The 23,868-nt window shown below is 44.4% G+C and overlaps 1 protein-coding gene across 1 annotated transcript in view; it reads right to left on the bottom strand.

The window, feature by feature from the left end:
• The window catches only part of LOC107192193 (polypeptide N-acetylgalactosaminyltransferase 2), a 51,902-nt gene that overhangs the window by 26,906 nt on the left and 1,128 nt on the right, over positions 1-23,868 (bottom strand). The window contains exons 2-3 of the mRNA XM_015581399.1: positions 14,137-14,306; positions 13,186-13,305 (exon numbers count right to left, since the gene is read on the bottom strand). Coding sequence (XP_015436885.1) covers positions 13,186-13,305; positions 14,137-14,306 — 290 coding nt within the window. The remainder of the gene's footprint in view (positions 1-13,185; positions 13,306-14,136; positions 14,307-23,868) is intronic.

The following is a 23,868-nucleotide window of genomic DNA, read 5'->3' as shown; positions in this document are numbered from 1 at the left end:
CGCGTGGATTAGCGGAGGCTCGAACAACCAGCATAACGAACATAGGTCTGACTCAGGGGAAGAGGAACAAGGGGGAAACAAATGGACAATTGATTTTGGACAATTAAATCCTATTGATTTGCTTGGTAATTTTAACACCGTGATTCTTTTAACCCATTGCCTTATAATAAGCAGATACGCGATGTCGATTTTGAACTGGATTTAGTACATGTACACTACCGACCAAAAGTGTGAGACTAGAGTTCTTGATTCATGTAACAGCAACTCATTATTCTGTTACAATGTAATAAAAGTTATGGAATCAGTACATATAGATATTCTTCCAGAAATTCTGTTTTCTTCATTTTCGTGCCGTGTCTTCCATTCTTTATTCCATTAAAAACGTAAAAGTATAAATAACGCATTTCGTATTCAATCTTAAAATAGTGTGAGAATATATATTTCGGTTGTTCAAAGAATATTATTGACGTGAAATGATAATAGTTACGTAACCGTATACATTGAATGTAGCTAGTTACGCGGAAGAATATCACCCCTAAAACGTTATCCGCAGCGTCGTACCGTCCGTTCGTCCACCCCGTAACATTGTTACAGAGGGCGGCCCATGATTAATGGACGCAACGAGTCCACAGCGTTTCCGATGATCGGGCCGGCCACCACGCAATGTGTCGCGTGGATCCCGCCGAAACGAGCAATACATTCGACGATTAAACCAGCTGACAAGCGCCCCCACCCGGGCCCGATACACGGAGACGATTTCCGTGTGTCATCGCCGAGGAAATACGCGCGTGTGCTGCGCCCGTCTAACACTACACACACTATTTCCAATTTCCATCGGACCGCCCCATTACTCTAGGAGTTCGAAACACACGTCCATACACCATGGTCCTCGTATTTCCGAATCCGCTTCCGTGAGAAAGCCGATTCCCATCGTTCCTAGAACGATCGAATCCTCTAACTGGGTCAGCAAATTACGAAGAGAACCCGCGTGTGTGTGCCTTGGCAAGATGATCTTGACGATCTCGATAAGGAGAAACTGCAGTATATAGTTATCGTAATTACCGACCTCGAACCGTCTACGAACGAAGTCGTCCCCTCCCATCCCTCCATTTTCCTATCTGTGTTCCCACAGTCCTCTCGGCACGCCTCCTTGATGCACCCGAGGGAATGCAGCAGCAGCAGGGAAAGCGCACTGTTTAAGGCGATATCGGTAACCGAAGGAAAGTTCATCGGTGAGGCAGTAAATGTTTATATGCAACGGTGTCTCGGACGGCGCGCGCGCGATGTATCTCGACGCGACAAGAGAATGCACGTCGTGGCGAGATTTACTGCGGAGTATTAAGGGGAACACGGACAGGTTTTCTCGATCGGATCGACGACGACGAGAGAGAACTCCAATCTGGCGAGGATCGAGAAACTAGACGTACGTGTCGCGAAGAAGTAAGAGGCTGCCGCTTATTATCATTGCAAATACTCCGGAGAGATATCGTTTCTTGTTTCGAAGGATGCATCGCGGGAGGCGATCGAACGATGTGTCGGAGGAATGTATCGACTACTGGGATCAGAGTGTTTTCTTTTTCCTAATAGAAGATGTCTGATTCGGATGATCGATGAATCGAGAATTACACGATATTCGGATTGTAATGTTAGTATGGAAATGCGTTCGTTGAGGGTCGATAAGATCAGAATTTCGTGGAGAATGGGAATATGGTGCGCCATTAAGACTTGAACCCTAGCCAATTTCGGGGGAAGCGAAGATGCTAGTCACTGAGCTATTCAGGTTACTACATACACGTCGAACTGTTTTGCGTATTTGTACTACTTAGCAGACTTCGTGCATTGTATATTAATTCATTTCGAATGCTCCCAGTCTTGGCTTTACTCTATACCAGTGATGGGCAACCGAGCCCGCACGGGCGGGCGGGCAGATATAATAGAACGCTGATAAAATGAAGGGAACCCTGGCATCATAAATTGATCCTTTCACGCGCACGCGCCCCTGTGCATGTCATAAAACCGACGTCATGAATTGATACTGCGAGACGCGCTGACACGATGCATATTCCATTCCCGTTACGGTCGCTTGTAAAACTGGTAAAAAATATTAATCAGAAGGTTTAGGAAGGGAAACGGGGAAACAGCGAAATGTCCGCTGGAAAATACTGGGTGATACAAAAAATAACGGGTTTATAACTCTCCTAGGGTAGATAGTACTCGCCAAACGAGGAAAAGAAGTCCCGAGAAACTAGAGTCGAAAAATGAATATTCTCAAAGTTATAAACAATTTTCTCACTTCGGGAGCTAACGTGACGCATGGAAAGTTCGTATCAGTTTTTTCTGTATCACCCTGTATATATACAAAATTAATTCGTTGAACGTTCCCGCTATTTGGGTCCACTTGCCTCTCTCGACGGTCAATGGAGTTCGTTTCGACGTGCACAGGAGCGGCGTGCACTGACGAAGAACAGGTGAAAAGGAAAAAGAACCGCCTGAAAGAAGGGTGAAACACGAAAATTCCGTTGTTCCTTGGGCTCCTTGCGAGCCTCGATTACGCACACGTCTGAGACCAAGAGAGTACACGCCGGAAAATAAATGCGCGTGCACTCGGATGCAGTGGTTTGCACCTGGAAAACTAATCCTCCGGCTTACCGGCGACGGTATAATTGTGTTTGCTTTCCATTTAAGTTGTTTGCACTTCTGTTTACCCCGGGCGCCTAGCTCTCTCTCTCCCCTGTCGCGGCAAGACGCGCGTCTGCGAGCTCAACTTTCCGTCGCTTATAGTTCCGCAAGAGAGCCTGCCTGCCTCTCATTTCTTCGCTCCCTCTGTCCTGTTTTTCACCCTTTCTTACCCTCGAGGCGACGAGGAATATTGCGGCCGGTGTTAATTACGCGATTGAGTTTCATACATCCCCCAACCCCCTGCGTTATCGGGCTTCGCGCAACACCCACGGTTCCGCGCGAGCGGTTTAAAGCCGTTTTACAATTAGTGTCGCAAATGTTTGCGGGAATCGCGTCTCCCTCGGAGTCAGCGGCCTCCTTAAGAAGGTAATTAGGAATATTGTCGTGAACGCGCCCGGAAAATCTTAAGCTACAAGAGACACACCCCCATTCGAGATTTCGGATTAGGATATGATAATGAATAGTGGGAGGGTGATGTTTTTGGACGGAAGAAGCAATTCGACGAAGATGAGAGTACGTAAGTTACGGTAACTTTGATTCAGGTAAATTTGAGGTCGGAGAACGATTATTTTTTATTGTACAGCTCTTTTGCAGGTGTTTTTATGTGGAATACTTTTTCACGTAATTTAACGATTTGTGGAGCTGCAAAATGGGAAATTATGATTTTAATGCTGCATAATTCATTAAAAGGTTTTTTGGTAGTAGTTCTTATTGACTCACCCTGTATATACAACTAGTATAGAGCAACATGCTTCTCCTTGCAAGTTTTGCTTGTTCCCCATCTTTCCACTAGAAACTACCGCGGTAAATTTAGCTCCGCGATATACGAGCTTCCCGTCTCGTTATCAGCTATAATTAGGTAGAACGCAATTAATAACGCCACTTACGAAACTTCATTTGGAATTTCTCTTCTCGAATACGATGACAGTTATTAATTGAATCTATAACCAGAGTCTCGGTTCGATATGCGTGTCTGCTATAATTGTACGAACCGACACGGTGGATATGGAATCTCACGTGTATATGCGGTCGATACCATCTTTCGTTCGCTCGGCTTCGAGAAAATCCGGTCGCCATCGTCTTATCTCGAGCCTCTCAAAGATGCCACGTCGACGGAAGTCCCCGTCAAAAGAGCCTTATTCCCCGGAGATAAAAAAAAAAAGAGAGGAAAGGATAGCCGGTTAGCACAACGGATTTACAAAGTCCAAAGAGGAAAGCTCCCCTTTACCTTTGGCGTTAGTCTTGGCCCCCCTCCCTGTTTGCTTTCGTTCCTTTTTCATTCGTACCCGTTGCTCGACCGAACGAAACGGGCCAACTATTTTGCTAGCTGGCTTCCTAATTACCCGCAGTTTCCATTCCCGACAAAGAGGAACCGATGCCCTAATGGCTTGGACTTCGCCGCGTGGATATCAAGTTTTCGGACAATTCGGTTACGCCCCAAAAACGTCCAGTCCCCCAACCCACTACCCCTTCGCGGGACAAACTACACACGGTTTCGTTTTAATTGATCCTTCGGGCAAACACTTTAATTGGACACGGTGATTCCGTTGGAAACGGAGATGTGGCGAGAAATTCAATATCGTGATTCACGATGGTTTTATCAATTACAGAGGGGGAGGACGCCGCCGCCATTAATCGAGGAATCTACGGGATTATGAGCGATCGTTAATAACTCGTAATTGCAGCCGAGCGGGGTTGTGTTTGTTCGCGACTCGACGTATCTAGGATATCGTTAATCGAGATACGAATGTTCCTGTTAATTGGGAGAGATCTGGATCCGAATTACGTTCATGTTTCTCTTGACGAGTCAATCGAATTGTTTCGAGCCGTTCATCGGGATTCCAATGTAATCCAAAGACCCTCAGAGTTAAATTTAATGTAAACAGACTTCGAAACGCTGGGGGGATCCTATTTACATAAAGAAAAATAGGATAGAAGTTACATCGAAGGAGGCTGGATTAACCGTGGCCGAACGATATGAAACATCACGCGGCTGGTCGTAAATTTTATTAACCGGAAGTCGATACGAATATCGAGAGGGGATGGAAACAACGGGGAACCGCTCGTCGTACGGCGAACGAAATTAACTTTCCGACCCCTTTGCTTCTGTAGGGGGAGGAAAACCAACGTCGACGGTGAACGAAGAAGTTCCCGCGACAAAAGAACGTTATTTCGCGTCAGCAGGTGGAACGATAAAAAAAAGAAAAAAGAAAGTAAACAGAAAAGAACGGATCGTATAGCGAGGAAACGAAGCGTCGTCGATGTACTGGAGGATCGGTTTTTACCGGTTAATAAAGTTTACGATATCCAGTGCGTCCTTCGGCGGTTTTTCTTTATTCGATTCCTCCCCTCATAAACAGAGTGTGCCACCATTATTCTCGGTTATTCGTGGCCCCGAAAATTCATTCGACCTATGTCTCTAGCTGGCCGTCTATTCCCGTCGAAATCCCCCGATCCGGAAACGCTTCTTTCATTAGATTATCAAGGCGAGGGGGGTGGTGGTGGCGATTTCATTCGCTTAAGAGGCCGGGTCGTCGGACTAATAAACTTTTGCCCCGCTTTTACGGCGCGATAAAGCGACCGTGGCTAACTCTGTGTAAGTTTACTCGCGTGGAAAGCGTCTACTAAGTACCGGCTGGTCGAGGGGAACGGAAGAAAGCCACGCATAATCGGCTGTAAAAATAACGTTTCAGCGCGACCGACGACGCTTCTCGTGGAAGCTGCTGCTGCCCCGGCCAGACCGAGCACGGTCAAACGATCACGTGCACCGGGTTACGAGCGGTTTTCGGCTCGTAATCGCAAGACTTAAAGTCCCTGGGAGATTCTATTAAAAATTCCCGATCGAATCGGTTTCGTGGGCACAGACCGAACTATTAAATCGTCTGCTTTATGATCGCATTAGTAATATATTCAAGCCGTGTATCTCTGTATTTTGAGATCAAAGTATGGAAAGATCAATCTTTAATAATGTTTTCCTCCACACAGATAACTTATATTATAACTAGATTTTCGCAAAATAATTCCTTAAGGGGTTAAGCAAATAATACTGAAATATATTAATATTTTGACTGCCACATCATCCCAATATTTTTTTCGAATCTCGTCCAATTAAAACCCCGTCGATCTTCCGCGTCCACCTCCCCGAATATCATTCGAGCATCGATCAACACCACCAGGAAGCATCTAATTCGTTGTACATATACCTGAATCTGCGGTTACACGAGTCGCCAACGATCACGCCCAAATCCGCGACCGTGTTCCGTTGGTATTGCGCCTATTATATTTCGCAATAAGCGACCGGAGAAGCGACGTGGGTCGGAAATAATCGGTTCCCTGGTAGAGCAAGAGGACGATTTCGTGGCGCGGAATGGGAGAAAGATCAGCGGGTTCTAGCGGATTTGAGGATTCGCGGCGAACGGATCGTCGTTGAAGCTGTCCTCATCGTGGCCGATACCGCGGAACGAGCAGTTCCCCTCAGATTTCAACGAGGACCATCACGTTTTTCGGCCAAGGGAAATCAGTTTAGGTATCCCTGGGCTGCGATAAAGCCTTATCGAAGAGCGCACGAACGCGTTCGCTCCCTTCCAAGCTGGCGGTAACCAACGTCGCGGAACAGCCGGAAACGCCTCGAACGTGTTCGTTTCGACGAGCGAGCCGCGGTCGAATTGCTTCGGTTCACTGTACTGGAGAAGATAGTATCTTTCGACGATGTTGTTTTTCCGGGAAACACTCTGTGTCGTTCCGTACGTATGAAGTTTCTACGTTTCTACTTTTTGGATCTCGTGTGGAATGGACGCTACGGAAATGGTTATGCGGTCCTGGATTATTTGGAACTGTCGTAGTATGTGTACGTATACGATGAACAGAGAAACACAGTTCGAAGAGTATTTTCGATTCTGTGCATTCTATGTACTGGTTCGGGGGCGAGTTCGAAATTTCGGTTTGCGTAATATCGTGGGTGGAGACGAGATGTAACCGACTGGGTTACACTTCATGGAAGTTCGGTCGTACGCTTTGCTTCGTTCCGCTTCAGCGATTATCCCCTTCCCACGTCGCGAGCAGAGACGGCGGAGTTTGAACGGGTCATAGCCAGGCTCCATTCTGTTGGTCGAGTGCGTCGGACAAGATGTCGTCCTTGATCACGTCTTCGAGAGCCTTCGATCGTTTCGTGATGCACTCTCGACACGGGAGGAGAAAGTATAGATTGCCACTTGTAAAATCTCTTCTTATGGGAAAACACTCGCTGGTTTGTGTAGCGAGAGGAATCACTGACCTCTGATAAAACGTAGCAAGTGGTATAAGCCAGCCATGGTCAGACATCGATTGAATTTCTAAATTAAGGGGAATTACATATAGAACGCTGAAAATAAGTTGTTTTTCGCGAATTTATTACTGAAAAACTTCCTTGAATAGCGACATTTACAGCAGACAGTTTTAATACATACATTTTTTGTAACTTTAAACATTAAATATAAAGTACTGACAGTTTCATAATAACTTCTCCAAAAGCCGCTTATTTTTAGCGTTCTATATGTAATTCCCCCTTAAACGAGCAGAATGTTTAATTTAATTTCTCCATGCAGAACTTTTTATGCTGCCTACAGCACTGTTACGTTCAAATAAAACAAAAATAGGAAATTAATTATTCAGAAGGCAGTCTAACTAAAATGGGGTCGAATGCATCTATTCGTAAGAATAAAGGTTCAAATTCACACGATATTTTAAGCAACAAAGCGGGATCGATCGGGACTATTCGTGCTGCAGTCGTTGATCTAGCTCGACACAGTTCGAGCTCGTTTTTCGAAAAATATTCCCGGCTCTCTTTTACGAGTTATTCATCTGGGATTGTCGTAAGAGCGGATGGCAGAATACGCGAAACCGTCCCTCCTCAGTTTCGTTTCTTTCTCCCTCGATCTTCTCGGGACTCGGCAGTAAGTTTTCATCGACGCTTGAATATTTCATCGCGTTACGTAAGGTTACTGCTGCCCCGGAGAAGACAAACGAAAAGAAACGAGGTCTCCGACGCGGAAGCAGGGATCGAGCTCGGTAACTCGATTGCGACGAATTACTGAAACCTTGATCGACCACGTTTCCTCTCTTTCTTTCCCACCTCGCGAGGCTTTCATTTATCTTCCTATGCTCTGTTCACCGGTGTTTCTAAGGAGACTTGTTAATTAGTCGTTACAATGATCGATCGATCGAAAGAATTCCTTTGGTTAGAGAGATTAATACTCGCGTTCCCCGGTAAGAGAAAGACCGACTCCGGAACCCGATGCACGAAATCCGTGCTTCTTTTCCGATTGCTGGTTAATTAATCACCCCGGAACAATTAATCCGTGGGATCAGCGTTTGACAGGCTTCTCCATCTACTTAGCGATCGATATACCTGTTTTTGCATCGTATGTATTCCGTCTTTTGTGAGAAAATTTCAAAATGCTGTACAACATAATGAAAACAATTAGTTTGTACGTATATATATCGGTTACTCCGATTGTACGTAACAAATACAGTGTGTTAAGGAATGATAGGTTCAGTCATAGTTATGGTCGATTGATACAATGTGTCCATGACTTACACCACAACTATGATTGAACCTATCATTTCTTAATACACTGTAAATAAATAAAGATATTTTTATTCTAAATCATTTGAAGATTCTTTTATACTTGGCTATCCATTGAAGTTTCAGTAGATCCACCCAGATTTTAATGATCTTTGGAAAAGTTCCAATTTGGAATTATTCTTCGAATAGAATTTTCTTCGGGAAAAAGGGAATGGAAGAAGAGTACACAATTGGAGGAGTTATAAGGTTGGAAAGTATCGTTTCCGTACGTCAAAATGTAACTCGGTCCCTCATGAATTATTTACGCCCGCAGTTTCATTCTACTTGGCCGATCCCTGTTCCCGATGTTTCTTATCCTCGTCCCCCGATAATGGAATAGTTGTATCACTTATACGTAACATCGAAAACTAAAATATTTATGCACCTGGCTCGCCTATGTGCCTGGACTCGCGCCGTTGCATTAAACATGTCACTTCGAGACTCGGTTCGAGTAACAGAAATTGCGGTGGTTTTGATCGTTCCTGACTTTTCCCTGCCGCAATGGACCTCTGAAATATTCAGCCGCTTTTAATTTCCGCCAATTCTCTTCCGTTCTCTCGTCATCGCAATACATAAACGAGAACATAAAATACTTAAACGATGAATCATTAATTTATGACATCATTCATAAATAATTGGTGTTCGTAATTTCGACGAATTCGACGAATAATGAACAAAATTTCTTGTCTGTATAAAGGGTTCTGTCAGGTATTCCAAATGAAACCCTACGTAGATTTCTGAATAATTCTATTCCGTTGAATTTCAGACGATCGTGCCCGGTTACAAACCCATAAAATCCACAGTCTACTTATCACTAATCAGCTCGTATATCGTGTTAGGGCGATCACGGCGCCCAGCAGAACGCAATCGAGGTGAAATGAGCTCGTAAAGAATGCCGAATGTAACGCGCGAAACAGCGGGCCCATTAATATTCATTGTAACGCAAATAGCGTGGTAAATTGTTGTTTAAATGTCATTTGCATCGTACCGCCGTTTATAACGTTTAGCGGACGCCGATTGCCCCCGCCGAAAATCCGATAGCCCACGAATGCTATGTAAATGGTGAAACGACTCCATCGAGAGGAGCTCTTGCAATGCTGACGATCGGACTCCCTGGCTTCCTGAGGTTTCCCCGTTATCAGGACCCTCGAATCCGACTTTATAACATCGCGTCGAGATTGCCTATCGGAGATTTCCTTCAGCCCCCCACCTCTCCCGTTTCAAAAACGATCGCCCCCTCCGAACCATTGCCAGAACGTCACACGTTGCTACATGAAATTGTGTGCTCCCCTGGAATTGGAACGAAGTGAGCAAAATTAACACCGATCTGAACGATCGTGTGTATACACACATAATATTTCCCTTGGGGTTCACCGGTCATGGATAACAGAGATGGGTTAATTTACCTGGAACGGTAAACGTCAAACGAGACCAGTATAATAATAGCCTTTTAGCGATGTACAAATATATTTATTCGAGGGAATGATTATTTGGATACGTTTCTAATACTTCCAGAAGTTATGCGAAGCAATGTGATTAGAATTTTCAATCGTTGTAGAAGTGGAATAGCTTAGAGTTCATATTAACCTTTAGATTTTAAAAGACAGGGGCAGGTTTTCTCGTGACTTTTTATATTTTCGAATTAGTTCCTGATTGGTTACAAAGGGAGATTCCCCTAATGGTGGGAATAACGCCGTTGCTCGTGTCGCATTCATCGAGGAATCACTGTAGTGCTCTTAAATGCTTCGGAAAATACGATCGCGACTCTGGGAACGGATCTGTGTGTGTTTCTCGATCTCCAAAAGTTGCGCAGCGCGTTTTTCGAAAATCTAAGCGCACGAGGCTCCCGTTGAGGTCTCAAGATTTTGTCGACGGAGGATCGAAACGGAGCTCTCGGGAGTTACTTGTTGAACGCGTCTGTTCACGTGAAACAGGATACAGTCAACGCAAGGGGAGAGGTGGGGGCGAAAGAGTAGGTAGAGTAGCCAGGAAATTAAATCATCGTGGTGGATTGAAGGGTCCTCCTGCTCCGGCGGAGACAGTCGGAAAGGCGGGAACGGAAAATGCATTCCGAACCGAGGAATACAAGGCGAGAGCCTTTCGATTTCAAAGTGCTATCGATCGCGCCGCGCCCCCCGCTTTGCCAAGGAAAACACTCCACCGCTAGAGTCGAACTGCCACCGGATCCCCCTACCACCCTGCTACGGATTTCAGAATTTTAATTAATAAGATGCAATCTGTGTTGGACTCTCGATACGAACATTATATGGAAGTTTCGTTTATACAGCCCAAATGATAAATATTGTGCGACTTCAGCGATGATAGCGTTTCGAAATTCCATCGATCAACTTTGTTAGCTTTTAGACAACATTTCAAAGAAAAATTGCGAAGAAAGTATTCGATTTTATTACGAAAGATTTGTTTCACTTGGAATAGCATTGGCGAAGAAAATTGCAGAAATACGCTTTGGTACACGGAAGCGACGATAAACGGATTTTATTTACCCTTTTTGGAGGTACGTCTACGTATGCACATACAGGGTGAGTCAAGAAGAACTATTATCTAAAATAACTCATTCCCATTGGATGGATACAATGTGATATTATAGCTTATTTTTTTTTTTGGATATAATGGTGATTTTGAATTTTCTTTTAAGGTGAATGCATATTTTTGTTTAATACCATCATGCTATAGGTCGTTGAATCCGTCCTCCTATTGGAAAAATAGGCTTCCGTCCTCTAAAGGCTAATGTCATCCGATTTTACAGCCATACTTTATTGGCTGCCACAATTGATTCTCTTTTCTGTTCTTGGAAACATTGTTTAAGAGTACCAGCTGTTCGATAACCTTGTAACAACGGGGGTCAGAAGTTCACGATGTTTAGATTACGATTTTCTGCAAGGGAGAACGAAAACCGGCCCGGTGGCAGTGTTTTTATTAGCCCCTGGATAGGCGAGAGGTGTAGGAAGTAGGCAATACCATTAACCAGGAGACCTCTAAACTTCGCGAACTCAATCCCATTTCGCTTGGCGGGATTGGGATTTCCAGGCCTGTTCACGGTCGGCGCCGAATCAAACCCGCTCGCCTCGTTCCCCCCGACGAAAGACACGGTTCCCTTTTTCGCCTAAAGTCACAGATTTTACGTCGTCGAGACCTCGAGCCCCTTGGTCGATCGAACGAAATTCCGATATCGAACACCGCAGACCCTATTCGGTTGGTTAACCAGGTGTTCCTGCCTCCTGTCGCCATTCCCATTCTCGTTTCTGGTTGCTGCGATGCGTTATTTTTGCTGTTCGATCAGCCCCAGAATATTTCTCCTTCGTTTGAACGCGTCCATAGAGTTGCATATTTGTTTAAAAAATATATGAACATTACAGTATGGTAATTCGACTCGTCGATACAACGGGTTTATTGGTAACATATGTACTCGAAGACCGATGGGAGTACCAGAACGAAATAAACTGTTCAAATAGAGCTCTTGCGTGTGAAAAAAGAATCAGAACGAAACAACGACTTTCAATTGAAAGCTTTTTCCTAGCCCACGTTCGTGTCTATAATTTACCAACACCGTGTTTATATACACACACCGAGGTTTGCACAAAAGCGGCTATATTTAATCGAACGAGTCAATTGTCTCCCCGGCTGGTCCGGAATAATGTCACGGCGGGTGCTATCCAACGAAGCGAATGCCAAAAACACGCCGCGGAAATAATAGCCGGAATAATATGCAAATCCGATGTAATATTTCACGATACCTGGGTACAATAAAATGACAATAGAATATAGAATATCCATAAATGGTCGTAAAATTAACAGTGGTCGAAAAAGAAATATGTATATCCCATTTCTCTTCGATACAAATGTAAACATCGTCGTGATTCTCGCGGTAGATCGAATATTCAATGGAAATAATCGCGTTGTATTTTTTTTCTCCACACACCAATGGACATATCACTCGACAGGAAGTTACGAATACAATTACTGGACAATATTTCCTCGACGAACAGGAAGTCGTCATATTTTCATAGACGATTGTAACTCTTAGAACGAAAATGTATCAGCCTGCGTTAATTTGGCCTCTTCAAAGTCCTGGTTGCACGCGCGTTCCTTCGAGCCACCCCGGAAGAATCTACGGCCGAGAGGGATAGAACGGGACTACTGTATTAGATTGCCTTTGGGGGCTGGGACAGGATCGTGAATTTTAACGGGACGTGAAATTCTTAAGGTGGAACCTTATTTCCTTCGGGCGATAGCTTTTATTCTTCGTTTTCGTTGCTCCGTCGCGGCCCGTACGTAAATTTGCTTCTCGGGCATCATCATCGATTCCCAGCGATGCGCGGCGATCTTTGCAATTATCGGCGACGAATAATCGTTCCCGTACACCTCCAGAAGCTTCCAGTAATAATGTATGAAAGGGTTGATCGACCGACACGACAGGTTCCTCGCTTTTCTGTTCCGTGTCCAACGAAAACCGCTCGTGGTCCGTCTGAACGACCGACGTCGAGTCGTCTCTGTCGATTGCTCGGGTACACGCATTTTGTTCAGACGAACGGATACACTTTTCCAGGAAAATGTTTACTGCAGAATTTATTCGGATAGAACTTTGTAACGACGATCGTGACGTTTTGCGGGCCCGATTATTTCTGATCGGTTTGAAGGCTGTGTCGAGATATCGAGTCGAACGACAAATGCTTCGATACGTTTCACGTTTTTTTTATATATCAGGTAACTTTTATGAAGTCTTGTGAATATTCTTCCCTTTTTTTCTGGGTAGAATTATTCACAAGGGAAGCATACCAACTGTCCGATTTCGATTTTAACAGGGTTTTGAAGTCTGACAGTTGGGGTCCTTCCCTTGTTAGAGTTAAGCGACTACGAGAAAACTGTGTATAAAATTTACTTACATGGCGCTGCGAGTGTCCGGGATGTCTCGATTGCTGGGAAGTCCGTCAGAAGCCTCCTGATTGAATTTGTTTCGCGCGTATGGATCTTCCCCCGCTCGCAGACCTCCCCTCGAGACGTACCTAAAAAAACAAAGTATCAGTTAGAAAACATTGTCTCCACGACCGAATCGGAGAACAGAGAAGCTTCGACGACGAAATCTCTTGTACGCCAGATAATACGATCTTATCGTTTGAATAATTAACGCCGATGCGCTAACTTCTAACTTGAAATCCGCAGTCCCGTTGCGGATGCATTAATAGCGGATCTCGGAACGTCTTTTCGTTCGTTTAACAATGCATACGGCCGACACGCTTATTAGTATTCAGTTCCCGATCTGCGGGGGCGATGCTGCATCCTAACTACTTCGCGAATACTTTCGGTTTCTACTTCGTCGAAGTTATACATTAAATTTTACATTATACCGTATCATCTGCGCAATAAGAAATTACTTTTTCTGTCTTACTGTAGGAATAGCAAAGGAAATCCAATTCTTTTTCTCGTAGGGTTTTTAATGTAACGTGGTAATAAAGAGGTGTACCGTCACGATAATAATGAATATAAGTTGTGTGGCATAACTATAAAACCACCTTAAAAGTTTCAATTCTTATGTATTGTGATTAAGATAAAAACGAACCATGCATGCCATGTCTGAAATCGTGTTGAGAAATAATATTAAAGAGGTTTTATAGTTATGCCACGCAGTGCATATTCAAATGTATGTGCTCTGAGTGGTAGGACGAAGCCTGAATTCTAATTCACTTTCTCTATCAGTTATACGAATAATATGTAATCCTATTAGTTGATAATTAAAAATAGTTTGAGCATTACAGAAAATAATTCCGCTGATTTTTTTAACGATCGATTAGACGACACTGTGCTCCATGAGAACCTCGTTAGGAAATTATTGTTACCCTTGCTCGTCGAAGTAGTTCCATGTTACTCTGGGATCCGGAGTCGGTGCAGGCAACAGCTCAGACGACATCACAATGGCGGTGCCATCTGGGTCCACGTAGTTGCCGGAATTTCCGGCGGAGAGGGGTACCGACGCCGGCTCCTTTAGTCGCAGCGCTCTGTTTTCGTTCTGCGGAGCAAACAAAGATCGTCCTGAAGGCGCGTTATTAAATTTTCTGTCGGAATTCGCCCGTGTCTGGCAAACATTCCGCTACAAATAACAAAGACCGTGTACAAGCACGTTCCTCGCGTGTACATTTTACAAATCACGATGTAACACTGTTCGATGGATGTGGATAATCGATTTTTCAACCTTTAATCGAAATATGAAGGAAATACATTTTAAGCTTGTTTGCATCTGTATCGTACACTAACATTTAGATCTTTGTAATTCTCATCCAAATCTCAGCACTGCAACCTAAATTCGATAGAAATGAGACCTATCGAAATTGCCAAAGATTCTTTTCTATGTTCGTTTTCGACTCGATTTTTAATCAGGAACAGGTTCGAAAACACTAAATTTCAAGGCAAATGATCGACTGACGTTCCACAGGGATAGATATATTCAATTTTCGACTTGTCAGCAAGTCTCAGCGAATTCGCACCGGTGTCGTAGTTTTCAGGGAGTTCACGACGAGATAGATGCAAGGAACCCTCGCCCTTCGTAGCTCCCGGGGGCCTTTAGTTGGCTTCGATACAAGAACCAATTGTAAGGCTGGTACGGAGCTCGTTGCGCGCCGGGGCTCTTTGTATTGACACATCATCGAGATACGCCGTATTGATTCTGAATCGATACGGAGTCGCGGAAGCACTTCGTATCTCCCGCCGGCCTTTGTGTGCCAGCCGCATTGTGCATCGGATATATAGGTCATCGAATTTTCCTCATCGACTTCCCATACCGGATCCCCCCACCGGCCTGTCTGTCCGTCCTCTCGTATAGATACGTCAGGGACAGAAACGTGTGTCGTGACGGGTCGACGGGAGAGATCAGGTGCGTCGATGAACCTCCGATCTAGGATCCTGACGGCTAGTCAAGGATGGCTGCCAATTAGCGAATCCCGTTCGTAATATACGTGAAATACGGTTTGATTCAAGGAAACCATAGAAATCTTCCTCGAACTTATATTTAACCAACCAACTTGTCTACTATCGTTAACTTTAATGTAGGAATATTTAGGCACAATTAGGGAGATTAATTCGAAGTCATGAAATTCATGACAGAAATGGTATAAGAAAATGTTGAATGTTCATTGTGGTTAAAGATTCCCTCGAAAATTGGAACATTACAAATGTACATACAAGGACCATTGTACAGAATATAATGCTGTTTAAGATACATATAGGGTGTGGCATTGCGACCGCTGTAGGCATGCGCCGTGTTAGCATGTAACATTGCTTTTAGTCTGAACAGTCCTATGCGGTATAACGATCATGATTACGAACCATTATTACACTCAATATGACTTCGGTTGGTCGCGGAGTTGCCAATTATCTTTCTTTTATGATCAAGCTTATAAATGGTCAGATCTCATGTCCTCGATTGCTATAGCTTGTTCATTTGTTTTTACTCCCTCAATGCGAGTTAGAAAGAGGCGTACATTTTATTATGCCACTCTAAAAAAGTGATCCCATTTATCAAATGCTGAAGTCACACATATTTTCGGGGTACATCTCAATCGCCGATCTGCCAATCAACATTTTTCTAAACAGTACAATAGTGGATGGTTTGAAAACACTACCGATATCCCAGTAAACAATACATCCCAGTAAATAATGGAAAGAAAGTTTCTCTACATTTTCGTAGTACTTGCACCGTCGAGAGGATCTTCGTGGCAGATCAAGTTTTCCAAGTTTATTTCGTCGGGACCGGACGTCTCGTTTCGCGAGGTCGTTGTCGTCGTCGTCACGTGGACCCGCGAGGAAACCGGATGCAACAGCTTGCCGCGCGGCCGGCCATCCGACTGCACTTCCGGCCTAATGCAGCCTCTGACCCGTGAATTAATATTTCACCGTGGGCTGCTGCTGCGTTGCATCGCGTTTTCGCCTATATCCCCCCTGCTCCCGTCTCCACCACGGCTTTCACGGTTCGTTTTCCATCGACTGCTCTTTGTTCCCTGTTCGAGTCATTTACTTCCATCCCCCTGGTCGGCCGTCTTTGACCGTGAATCCGAGCCACGCCATTTACCACCCTCCCCAGAAAATATTGCCATTTACAGCTCACTCGCCGAAAATATTATTCACGCTTGGCCAGGCGTTCTTTTGTTCGGCGAACGGATCGATCGACGATCCCGCGGATCCCCTCCTCGCCCTTAATGCATCGTGACATTGCTGGACGGATACCAGGCTACAGGGTGTGTGTTAACCGGTGTTCTATGTCTGATCGGAGGCGAATTGGAATTAAGAAATTTTTTATGGGAATAGTTTAAACTACTGTTTCGTTGTATTGGTACATTGCGTCGTGGCACGTGCTGTAGCTTGAATACAGTAAATCCTCGAGGAGTGTTCGAAGGCCCCTCGGCACTGACAAGGTTTTAATGACGTTCAGAATAGTGATAGAGCTTGGAATTTTGATTTCAATGAATTGAAGCACATTATTTTGGGAACATATTTCCAACGTGTTATACTTTAAGAAAATACAATAAATAAAATCGATTTTCACCCCTCCGAATGGGAATACCCCCTTTAAAGGATCACATTCGTAGATGTTAATGTACCGTCTACATAAAAGTAATTGAGTCCTCTAAAAGTTTGGATACTAGGCAAAACATTCTGTCACACGTTTGTCCGTTTGTGTTCGCGGAATCAATCGCCTCGCGGTAGTCCCATCGAGTTGTTGGACAGGATCGCTGGGAACGTTACATTATCTCTTCTCGACCCTGACAAATTCGCCGCACGTATCCGTCATAAAATTCATTGCGCGTGCAACGATTACGCGAAGCCCGGAAATGCAGCCGGGGTTTATCGCGATAGACTTAAACAATGTCCACGACGGTGCCTGGAGAGTGAATGATTGCGTTCGGCCGCGAAACACAAAACGGAAGTCGTAGGAAAAAAAAGAGAGAAACGCGTCGACGAACTCGACAGGAACCACGTGTGGCTGCATACAAACGTGCCTGAACGGCCCAATATCCGACGATATCTCCTTGCTTCGATCAAATTCGATTAATTATAGAAAACCATGTAAGTAAGACGTCAGGCGTACCATTAGAAGTTCAAAAATCGAAAGATTGCGTGTTCTCTGATATCGATGAATTATTTCCAAGGAGAAAGGAAGACCCGACAGATTTGTACGGGATTGATCGAACCCGCGGGGACGTGTCGCGCGCGCACGTGTAATTCTGTATTTCTTGGTTCACGGCGCGGTTAACCAAAATCGAGAGCTGGTCCGATATTGCCGCGGTACGTGATTCCACGATTATTATCGACGCGGGCCGCATTATTAATCCGGTTATTGCCGCTCGACAATGCGTGCGCGAACGCAAGCGAATTAGAGTTAACGATATTGGCCCGTTTCGATATTGCCGCGTCGGGATTACGTTTTCCCGAGTAAATTATGATGACGTTGCGATCCGTCAGCGGGAATCGTCGTGTCACCGGTCTCCCTTTCTCCCTCGAACGATGTAAATCGTCACGGGCATTGTGCCATGCCGCGAATACGATCTCCGTTTTGCTCGTTAAACGTGGCCTCGGGGATTACGCGTACCATCGATTCGGCATATTTATCGAACGATTGGTTGTTCCGTAAGATGGCAGATGTAATTAGTATCACGAAACTATTGAATGTATATTTTAAATTTATCGTTGGTTGTCGATTTGTCGCGATTACTAGGCCACTGAGAATCTCTATAGGCTATCGAGTGTCAATACTGTCGGTAGGTACTATCGAATTATCAGGATCATCGATGGCTAGTGAAACTATCAGATTACCAGGGTCAAGCGTTCAAGACTATCAGGTACCTGGGCTTATCAGATCATCAGGATTATGAGAGAATTGGAATTATCGAATCATCGAGACCATAGGTTGGTTATCGGGATTAGGAGATCGTCAGGGGAATTATCTTCTACGTGTTAAGGACCGAATCAAAAGGTCCCTAATCTTTGGAGCATTTATCGTCTATGTTACTACAGAATGTCGAAACCAGTAACCACAAAACTGTACCAAATCTCGTCCATAGAATTATTTATGTCTCAGATTTTTAGCAAGTAAGACGGTAAATAATAAATTTAGATCAGATGTAAATAACTCAGAGAACCGTACGAAACCTGTTCGTTTGTATCGTGAATTCCAAGCGAAGTGACACGTTCCAGTCTGTTTTCCGCTGCTTCTAGTACTTCCAGCGTGACGGGGGCCCAACCTAACGATTTACATTTCGAGGAGCAGCGCCGAGACACGGGCCACGGATCGCTTTCAGGAACTGCGGAAAGTAGAGGGAGAAGTCTGCGTTCCATCCGATACGTTCACGGTGAGTTATGAGTGGATTTGCATATAGAAACCACGCGCAGCCACGGATTCGTCCGGATACGGTCGCAGGGCCAAAGTAGACAGCTGACACTTGGACGAGTGGGCATTAAACTACCGTTTCTGTTCCGTCCGTTCTGGATTAAATATCGCCTTGTAAAGGACAAGTTCAATCGTCTATGGACGGTCCAGGGGATTGGGACGACTTAAGTCAGACATGTCTTTGTGGCTACGTGATCTGATGAATTTAGAGTAGGTACGTTTCTTTGTTCATTTTTGGATTAAGACATTATCTACCGGTTCCTATTTACTAGATTCAGTGGATCTAACAATTAGTAGCCTAGGAACTATTATTAAATAGTTCAATAACAGTAAAAAAACATTATCTTGAACTTGAATTTTCGTTTATTCATATAATAAGGAATAATAAATGCGTTATATAACATGCAATAATGTACGTAGTAAACGTTAACTAAATAATAAAAATAATAAAAATAATAAAAAATAGAGTGGGGACAGCACAACAGGAACTATAACTTGAGTTGGATACGATCCGGACTTTACCATTGGAGGGTTGTACTAATTGAATTGAATGAATGTATTCTATAAATACATAATGATAAAGCAGCACAATCTTTGGTAATACGGCGAATTTCGCCAAACTAGTCTACGCGTTAATGACGAAACTTAGGTGTTCGGAGCAGGACCTATAGATCTTCGACGGTGGCTTCGGATTGTGATTGATTTCAGTTTGCAAGTACGGTTAAAACAGGGACACGGTGGGAAGGAAGTAGCTAACGTACGAAGTACCATAGCGTTTGATTGATTAGAGATCTTAATTGCACGTGGACTAGATTTGAAGACTTGCCAGAACGCATCTAGCTGGCTGAGGAAATTCTACCGAAATCTACATGATCGATCTGTTACTCTAACTTCCATTCAAAATAGTCAGAAGACAATATTGGTCGAGGTTCGTAGAATGAAAATTCACTTAAATCTACAGAAATCTCCGTAAACGTGTTCCTTTCTGGCGAGCGTGGAGGATTTAGAACGATCCCCAAAGGAATGGATCGCGCGTGTGCGAGCCGTATGAAATATAATCTGTTCCCGCGGATACTTTATACGCCCCTTAAATTGTCGAGATCGGAAAAATTCTTGGTTAAGATTTCCCTTGCTGAAATATTCCATCCTTTCGCGGGTTCAACGGTGGTTATTTCCGCGAGCGTTCTGAAAACGTGGCGAAAAGGGAATTAAACCCTGGGCCTTGTGGATCCTGCTGGTTCGCGGCAAGAAAAATAAACGGGAGCCCTGCTGGTTACCGAAAGTAGGTGTAAAGAGCTTTCAGTTGGCATAAAGCTTATCCGGAAAAATCTACAAGACGCCCAAGAACAGCGCGGTGGAAATCGGGACAGTTGGCTGAAACGATTTCTGCTCAAAATAAATCTTCTTCGAGCTGTCTACTCCTGATAAAGAGCCGAAGCATTAAACGGTGTAGATTTTCCGGAAAACCGTTTCGTGAAACCCATTCAAATAACTCATCATTCCATTTCGATTCATTGTTTGACGAGGGCATACGACCGAACGGTACATTCTTTGTTATTCGTTTTCTTTTGTCGCCGATTACCGTCGGTTCCGGTTGAAACGAGAATTTGCATTAATTTCCAATTCGTCGATCGAATTCCTATTGAAAGCGAAGATTCAGATTGGCAACACGGCCACGAGGACCCGCCCGTTATTTCCCTGCGAAGTAGTCGAACGACACGATCCCCGTGTTTCCATAGATCCAATTAACCATGAAATTACAGGTTGAATAATTCGACGGCCCAATGAAACGAAACGCTTATTACATTTCTGTGGGCGTAATTAACGTGCCCTCGGTTATAAATTATGAAACGCAATTGAAATTAATGGTACAATATTCATTTATTCAATGGTCGCGGTTTCTTTATCCTATCCGCGTGCAATCGTCGCGGAAACAATCGTTTCAATTCCCTGTTCCCCCTCCCCCCCCCCTCTTCCACCCTCGATGAAAATACTCGTCAGCGAAAAATAACGGAAAACAATGACCACGACAGCCACGACGTTCCCAGCCGTTCGTCGGTTAATTACAGGTAGATGGCCATTGACGGTCGTTATTGTTGCGAAGGATTAATCGTGGGGGCTAATACAAGCGGAGTTGCAAACCCAGTTAACCAATGGACCTCCGGTGCAACGCCGCTATCGTCCTGAATACACAGGACTCTTGCGGTTAATGGCCGGCCTCGTTCCGCGTTACCCGTCGCGCGGTTTCGGACGATTGCTAGCTGGACCACCGGGAGCTTTCAGGTAATTTAATGTTTCCACGGCAATCCACTTAGCATCCTAACGCGGGGGGCCTCTCCCTTGACTTAAGTGCCGGCAAGTAGGGATCCTTGGGCGGACCGCACGCGCGACTTTGACTCTGGAGGTAGGGGCAACTTGGTCTGGTTTGCCTTGTTCTCTGTTAGGGCTAATGAACAATCGTGTAGCTATTAGAACAGCCATACTCAACCTGCGGCCTGCCAAGCTTTTATGTGCGGCTCGGAAGATACTCATTATTAGAAAGGTCATTTTTTAAACATCTGACAAGGAGCTTAAGAACAGATTTATACATTTAGTTTTGGAGTTTTATTTTTTACATTATTGTATTAGGAGGTATAATGTACCGGCCCTGGTGCAGACCGAGTAACGGTGCTTCGACATAATTTTGTTAGGGAAACAATTTTAATGTTTCGCTGGCCATTGGTCTAGAGTCTATCCGGTTAAATTTTAAATATATCGACGCGGTTGAAGGTCCTGAGCAGTAACAGGTTTAATGGAGTTTCGGCGTGTAAGTTGTGGTCGTTTGAAATTGCGGGTTAAGGTTAATCGAAGTGATCCGTGATCGTGGAGGTTGCACACACGTCTGTTGATCGTGATGATACCACTGAATTAATAATAACAATATAATATCTCCTGAACATCGTAAACCTTAAAAACGTCGAAATATTTGGAAAATGTAATCCATACTCGAAGAGTTAACCAATTTTCATTTCTGTATACCATGTACAGAATAATTAAATTTTCCATTGAACAAACTGTCTGCCTCAACCGTTTATAAATCACTGTAAAATCAAACGTACCCCTTGGAGATCCTCCCTATCGCCTCTCCGAGATAAAAAAAAACGGACGCAAATTCGATCTAGCGTAACTGAGCTACCCTCCGGGTCGGCTACACAAGATTAATTCGTCGGACTCAATTAACCCAGCTGCCGATAGAAAGAAAACAAAAAAGTAAATCAAGGCGGGTCCGGGCGGACGAGAACGAAACACAGTTCGTCTTCCGCGGAGGAAACTTTTCTCCCTCCCCCGTCGTCGTTTCCTGATCTTCCGCGGGCTCGAGGAAGCCTCTCGTAATTAATTACCCGGACGACGACGAGAATCCGCACGGCGTTCGACGATAGGATGATGAAATTTTTTTCCTGGGATCAGATCGCCCGTCCTGGATGGCTCTTATCCCTCGAACCGAGTTTTCAATCGGTTCTCCGTCGTCGTCTCATGCCTTTATATGTATACACTACCGGTGGAAAGTTCTAAGCTGTTCCCTGCATGATCTGAAGACTCCTCGATGTTCCGTCGAGGGTTTTGATTTCGTGGGCACGATGTGACAGAACTTTCTATTGTGTTCTAGTAACCAGATATCAAACCACGACATGTACACGATCCTTAGTTTGCTAGTTGGTGCAACATACTTCCTGCACTTCCGTTGGTTTTATTAATCGGGCAAGCCTTTTGAAAGTTAACGAGGTAAGTTTCGTAACGAGTAGATGTAAGATGGTATTTTTCGGTTGGAAAGTTTACAGTAATAATGCGGTTGAGCGTAAATAATGAAAAAGGGACCATTATGGCAAAAAAATTGCAGTAATCGAATTGGTACACTGAAGTCTCTGTACTCTGAATTCTTTTGCTTGAATTTTCCGTGTTAAGGAACGTTATCAATGCATAAACATCCGCGATCTAGAGATCAAGGTTTAATACGATACCCAAAACCACATTCTGAGTAAACATAAGTACACGTGTCAAAATTGCCAGCGTAAAATAAGAAAGAAATGCTGCCATTGCACCAACAGAAACGGGTTAATACGTGAAATCATCGAAAGCTGTCGGCACTTCCGAAACTTTCCGTCGTCAGTGTACACAGAGAAACTCGATATCCGGGGGGGAACAATGCGTTCAATCGGGTCCTCCAGGTTCAGCCTCACTTCCACAGAGAAGACGAAATGGGGATGTATGTCGAACGAGCGAATAGCGGCCGACGGCGAAGAACCCCCCTTAATCTTTCATCAATTCCCTTAATTAACCGGCAACAATGGCCAGGGTCTTCTTCGATCTCCGGGAGAAGCCCTGAACTCCGTCGTTGCTATAAACCCACCTCGGGGGACGTATTGCCGCCCGTTGAAATCGGACGTCGTAGCCAGAGCCGGGTGCCGTGAAAGAACCCTCCGGGAGATGTTTCGAGGCCAGATGCTGCCGACTGGCCCCTTTTGTGACTCACGAGGAACGACACCGCGTGGATCTGTCGAAGATGGTCCTTCCACTACCGGACTACATGCACCCATTGCGGTGTAAATAAAGGGTAAACGTTTGTCGAACGGTGTTCATTTTCCCGCTTCTTCGGGCGGGAGAGGAAAGTGGATCTTACTTCGACCTCTTATTTGGACGATATTCCGTAAGTTTTTTATTTCTTGGTTATGCAGTGGGTAAAACAAGTATTCGCACACCCTTTGACTGTCACCTACGAGATAACTCGTAGTTGAAGCATTGCAAACATGTTGGATTATTTAAATACCTCTACAAAATTTTGACATAAGATTAATATCACAGTGTAATTTAAACAGTAAAATTTGTTTTTTGTAACTGTTCTTTGTAACTGTATATCGTTCACATCCCTATTCTAGCCAACTCGAAATAGAATATCTGTACATCGCCGAACCGTGTGGATTCGTGGAATCGATTTTTCGGAAACGGAGGTTCACACAGTATGCGGATGGGATTCTCCCCCTTTGAAAGTGGATTTCCTTAAACTTCATCGGGGAAAGTTCGAACCTCCTGCTAAAATTGATTTTCCAACTTTTCCTTCTCTTTTTACTAGCGGGGTCCCGTTTCCGCGAACATTAGTTAATTACTTCCTTGACAAGCTTATTCCACGTTAAAGTTTCTTCATCCACCGGCTCGA

Source organism: Dufourea novaeangliae, unplaced genomic scaffold (assembly GCF_001272555.1).
Source record: "Dufourea novaeangliae isolate 0120121106 unplaced genomic scaffold, ASM127255v1 scaffold299, whole genome shotgun sequence".
In the NCBI taxonomy this organism is placed as follows: Eukaryota; Metazoa; Arthropoda; class Insecta; order Hymenoptera; family Halictidae; genus Dufourea; species Dufourea novaeangliae.
Note: the sequence above shows the minus strand (reverse complement) of the source record. Positions and strands in the feature narration are given on the sequence as shown.